Raw genomic sequence first — 3,842 nt, forward strand, 5'->3', positions numbered from 1 at the left:
GGAGGTGGGGGTGGTGGTGGGAGGGTTTAAACAGACCATAAACAGTTGGTTTCAAAGTTTCAGAGGTAATTTGCAACCTTGGATGCAGCTCTCACCCCTGAGTTTTATCACGAAAGATGTTCTGAAGTTGAAAAAAGATGGGGAGGGTGGTCCAAGCAGCAGGGAGCTGTGTGGCAAAGGTTTGAGCTGAGAAACAGTGCAGGCCATGCAGGAGTCTCATGCACTGCGGTGTTATCAAGGGGCAGAATGGGGGCCATGATGCCTGCATTCGGGGAGGGGCCAGTCCTCACTGCAAACAGATACCCTCACTCACTGATGGGGATGAGACTGATGACGGGGAGACCAGATTGGATGCTGTTACCTTGTGGTCCTGGATAGGTTAGGCATGAATCCCTCCTTGAGCGCTTCAACCACTCATTTACATCCAACCCACAAACATTCCCTGAGCCCCTTTGGGAAGCAGGACATCCATGCCGGCGGAAGGAATGAGTGCAGAGACAGCTGGGACATGGAGCCAGGGGTAGGACCTCCAAGCTGTAGCTTTTAACAAGTTCTCAGTGGTGGTCAAAGCTATGGTTTTTCTAGTAGTCATGTATGGATGTGAGAGTTAGACCATAAAGAAGGCTGAGGGCTGGAGAAGACTCTTGAGAGTCCCTTGGACCACAAGGAGATCAAACCAGTCAATCCCAAAGGAAGTCAACCCTGAATATTCACTGGGAAGGACTGCTGCTGAAACTGAAGCTCCAGTACTTTGGCCACCTGATGAGAAGAGCTGACTCATTAGAAAAGACCCTGATACTGGGAAAGATTGAAGGCAGGAAGAAAAGATGACGACAGGGGACCAGATGGTTGGATGGCATCACTGACTCAGTGGACGTGAGTGTGAGCAAGCTCCAGGAGATGGTGAAGGACAGAAAAGCCTGGCATGCTGCAGTCGCAAAGAGTTGGGACACAACTGAGCCACTGAATGACAGCGGTGGTCAGGTAAACACGGTAGGCTCAGGCACATTCCTTAGGAAACTTATTAACCAGGCAGGCTGCAAACCAGTTTGGTATTTCATTGGTGCACAAGAATGATCTAAGCTTTAACGGGGCAGGGAAGGTAATGCCCAGAGATGTAAACTCTGCATCTGGAAGAAAGCTGAAAAGGAGACTTCCATGCCACACCTTCCCCCCGACCCCTGCCCCATCCCCGCATCCTCTGAAATGCAAAAAAGCATGATATAGGCTTTAGATTGGGGGCAGGGGCGGGGGCAGTAACAAGATTCTATTCATTCCGTTTCCAGAAGCAGAGGCTGCATTTCTGGGTTTGCCATTTGGCATGTGGATCTTACAAGGCACACAGCTACAGAGAATTCTCAGCAAGACTCACAGGAGATGATGGGAGTCTGGCAATGCCCAGGGAAGGGCCCTGAAGCCCAGGCCGAGGACAGGAATGTCGGGTCAGCAGAGTCTGCAGAAAGGCCCAGGCTGGACCAGTTGCCTGCTGCTCCCCACCAGCCTGAACAGGGGCATGAAGAGGAGCGCCCCCAAGAAGCCCTCCACCCTCAGATTCCAGCAGCCAAATGTAAGACATGAGACACAGCGCCTGAGGACAGGAACATCCCGCCTCCCAGGTTCCCTTAAGGCCGCCACCTCATAAACCAACCTGCTGTCCAGAGCGACCCAGAATGCCAGGGGGTGTGGGGGGAGTGGTGGTAAAGGGAAGTAGAGAAGTCAGGTTTGAGACAAAGCTCTCTTCATTTATTTGTTGTGAGGATGGGGAGGAGAACCACACGGAGGTGCCAGAAGCTGGTGTCCACCAGGCCCTCACTGCCAGGAGGCCTCTCTGGAAGGGCTGTCAGCTCAGAGGCCCTGGATGCCCTACGTGCCAATCATAAAAAGGTCATGACTGTCCCCTTCTTGCCAATCTGCCAGCGCTCCAAGGGGAAAAAGCGGATCATTATCCTTCAGGAGATGGAGAAAAAGATGTCATCAGCTCCTTGGCTAACGCCTTACATTCCAATACCCCCCCCAGCCAGACATACCCACTGTGGGCTCCAAGGAGCCTGCCTTAGCCCCACCAGGCATTTTGCAAGCCTGTCTCACCCCATGAACACTCTCCCCGAAGCCCGGACAGGGCAGTGGGCGTGTCAGGGGTGGAATGGTGAGTGTACACCATCATCACCCACCCAGGACAGACAGGCAGCCTCTGCGGTCACTGTATGTGGGTTCACAGGGGAGCCTTCTCTCTTCCAAACTGCAGGCTCCCAGGAACATACATGTGCAGTATCCCAGCCCGTTTTTGCAAAGCCTGGCTCAAGGAGTCCAGGCATAACCTCCTCCCTCCCCTCATCCCCACATATCTGTGGAGTGAGTGAATGAGCTCCTCTCCCAGAAGCGACAGGAAGTTTCTTGCACAGAAACAGGATACTTGGGATAGCCTAGGGCCAAGGAGGTATATGTGACAACCTCAGTCGTCCCGTCTGTAAATGGGCATAATGGAGCTATCTCCAGTGTGGGAGGAGATGTCCCCATCATGGGATGGCATGCTCACAGGGAAGGTATAGACAGCGGCACAAAGCTTCTGAGGATCAAATGGGGTCCTGCGTGTGGATTACCTATCACATCTCTGGTATGCGGTAGATCACAGGTTACATATCATTGTTAGAATTCTTATGGCTTCCCAGATTAAGGACCAGGTCTAAGCAGCCCCAGAAGTGACCATTCTTCACCCACTCTTTCTGGGCCAACAAAGGCTCCATTCTGAAAGGTTCTTTCAAGATTCTTATGCAGTCAGTTCCTCATAGGCATAGACTCAGCTCGGGAATATTTTTCACCCAAGAAGAAACCATGACCTTGCCATAGAATCCCAGGTTTGGGAGCCGTGGGGCCTTCTTATTAGAAGCTGACTCAATAGAAAAGACCCTAATGCTGGGAAAGATTGAAGGCAGAAGGGGATGACAGAGGACTAGATGACTGGATGGCATCACCAACTCAATGGACATGAGTTTGAGCCAGCTCCAGGAGACGGTGAAGGACCAGGAAACCTGGTGTGCTGCAGTCCATGGAGCCGCAAAGAGCTGGATGCAACTGAGTGACTGAGCAACAATCGCAGAGGGCTGCCTGGGAACCATTTAATCCACCCTCTCTATTCACAGAAGCGAAGGTTACAAACCAGACACGGTTTACTTCCAGGTTTGTATGGACTCCCCCAGCTGCATGGGACCCAAAGCTCACAGCCTCAGGACATACCCCGAATTCCTCCTGTCCAGCTTAGACAAGTTCTACAAGATTATTCCTCTTTCCCTAACATATGGAGAAACCTGAGGGCAGATGATAAGTGGCTTTGGTTCTGTCGGGGTAGCAACATCCTGCCCTGCCAGGTGCCAAGGCAGGTACAGTACAGTGCCATCCCATGCAGTGCCCCCAGGAGTCGTTAAAGGGGAGCCTTCCCATTTCACAGATGGAAACACTGAGGTCCAAGAGGCCATATCTTGCCCGGGTGTCACAGGAACCACTGCAGAGCCAGGAATTCATTCAATTCCACCACCACTCTCAAGGTGGGCCGTCCACCGGCCCATGGGGTCAAGGGGCCTAGCGGCACCAGATCCTTCTTGTCCAGGGTGAGGAATTAATTTTTCCCCCAAGCTTAGGAGGGGCCTGAGGTGGGATCCCGGCCCCCAGTGGACAGCAGTCCCAAGAGGGTCCTCTCCCTGCCCCTCTACGCACCGGTCCTCGGCGAGGTCCAGCTCCTTGGTGAGGAACTCGAAGAAGCGCGCGCTGTGGCCGCGGTTCTCCTCGGCCGTCCCCACCACACCGATGGAGGAGACGAGCAGCTGGGCGCTGGGCTCCGCTGAGCC

General features: G+C 53.4%; 1 protein-coding gene across 1 annotated transcript in view; it reads right to left on the reverse strand.

Moving 5' to 3' along the window:
- Window positions 1–1,721: 1,721 nt before the first annotated feature.
- LOC105003113 (D-dopachrome decarboxylase-like) overlaps window positions 1,722–3,842 on the reverse strand; it is a 2,801-nt gene continuing 680 nt past the window's right edge. Inside the window, exons 3-4 of the mRNA XM_010860081.1 lie at window positions 3,712–3,842; window positions 1,722–1,947 (exon numbers count right to left, since the gene is read on the reverse strand). Coding sequence (XP_010858383.1) covers window positions 1,875–1,947; window positions 3,712–3,842 — 204 coding nt within the window. The 3' untranslated portion in view covers window positions 1,722–1,874. The remainder of the gene's footprint in view (window positions 1,948–3,711) is intronic.

The sequence above is a fragment of the Bison bison genome, unplaced genomic scaffold, assembly GCF_000754665.1.
Source record: "Bison bison bison isolate TAMUID 2011002044 unplaced genomic scaffold, Bison_UMD1.0 scf7180017856933, whole genome shotgun sequence".
Classification (NCBI taxonomy): domain Eukaryota; kingdom Metazoa; phylum Chordata; class Mammalia; order Artiodactyla; family Bovidae; genus Bison; species Bison bison.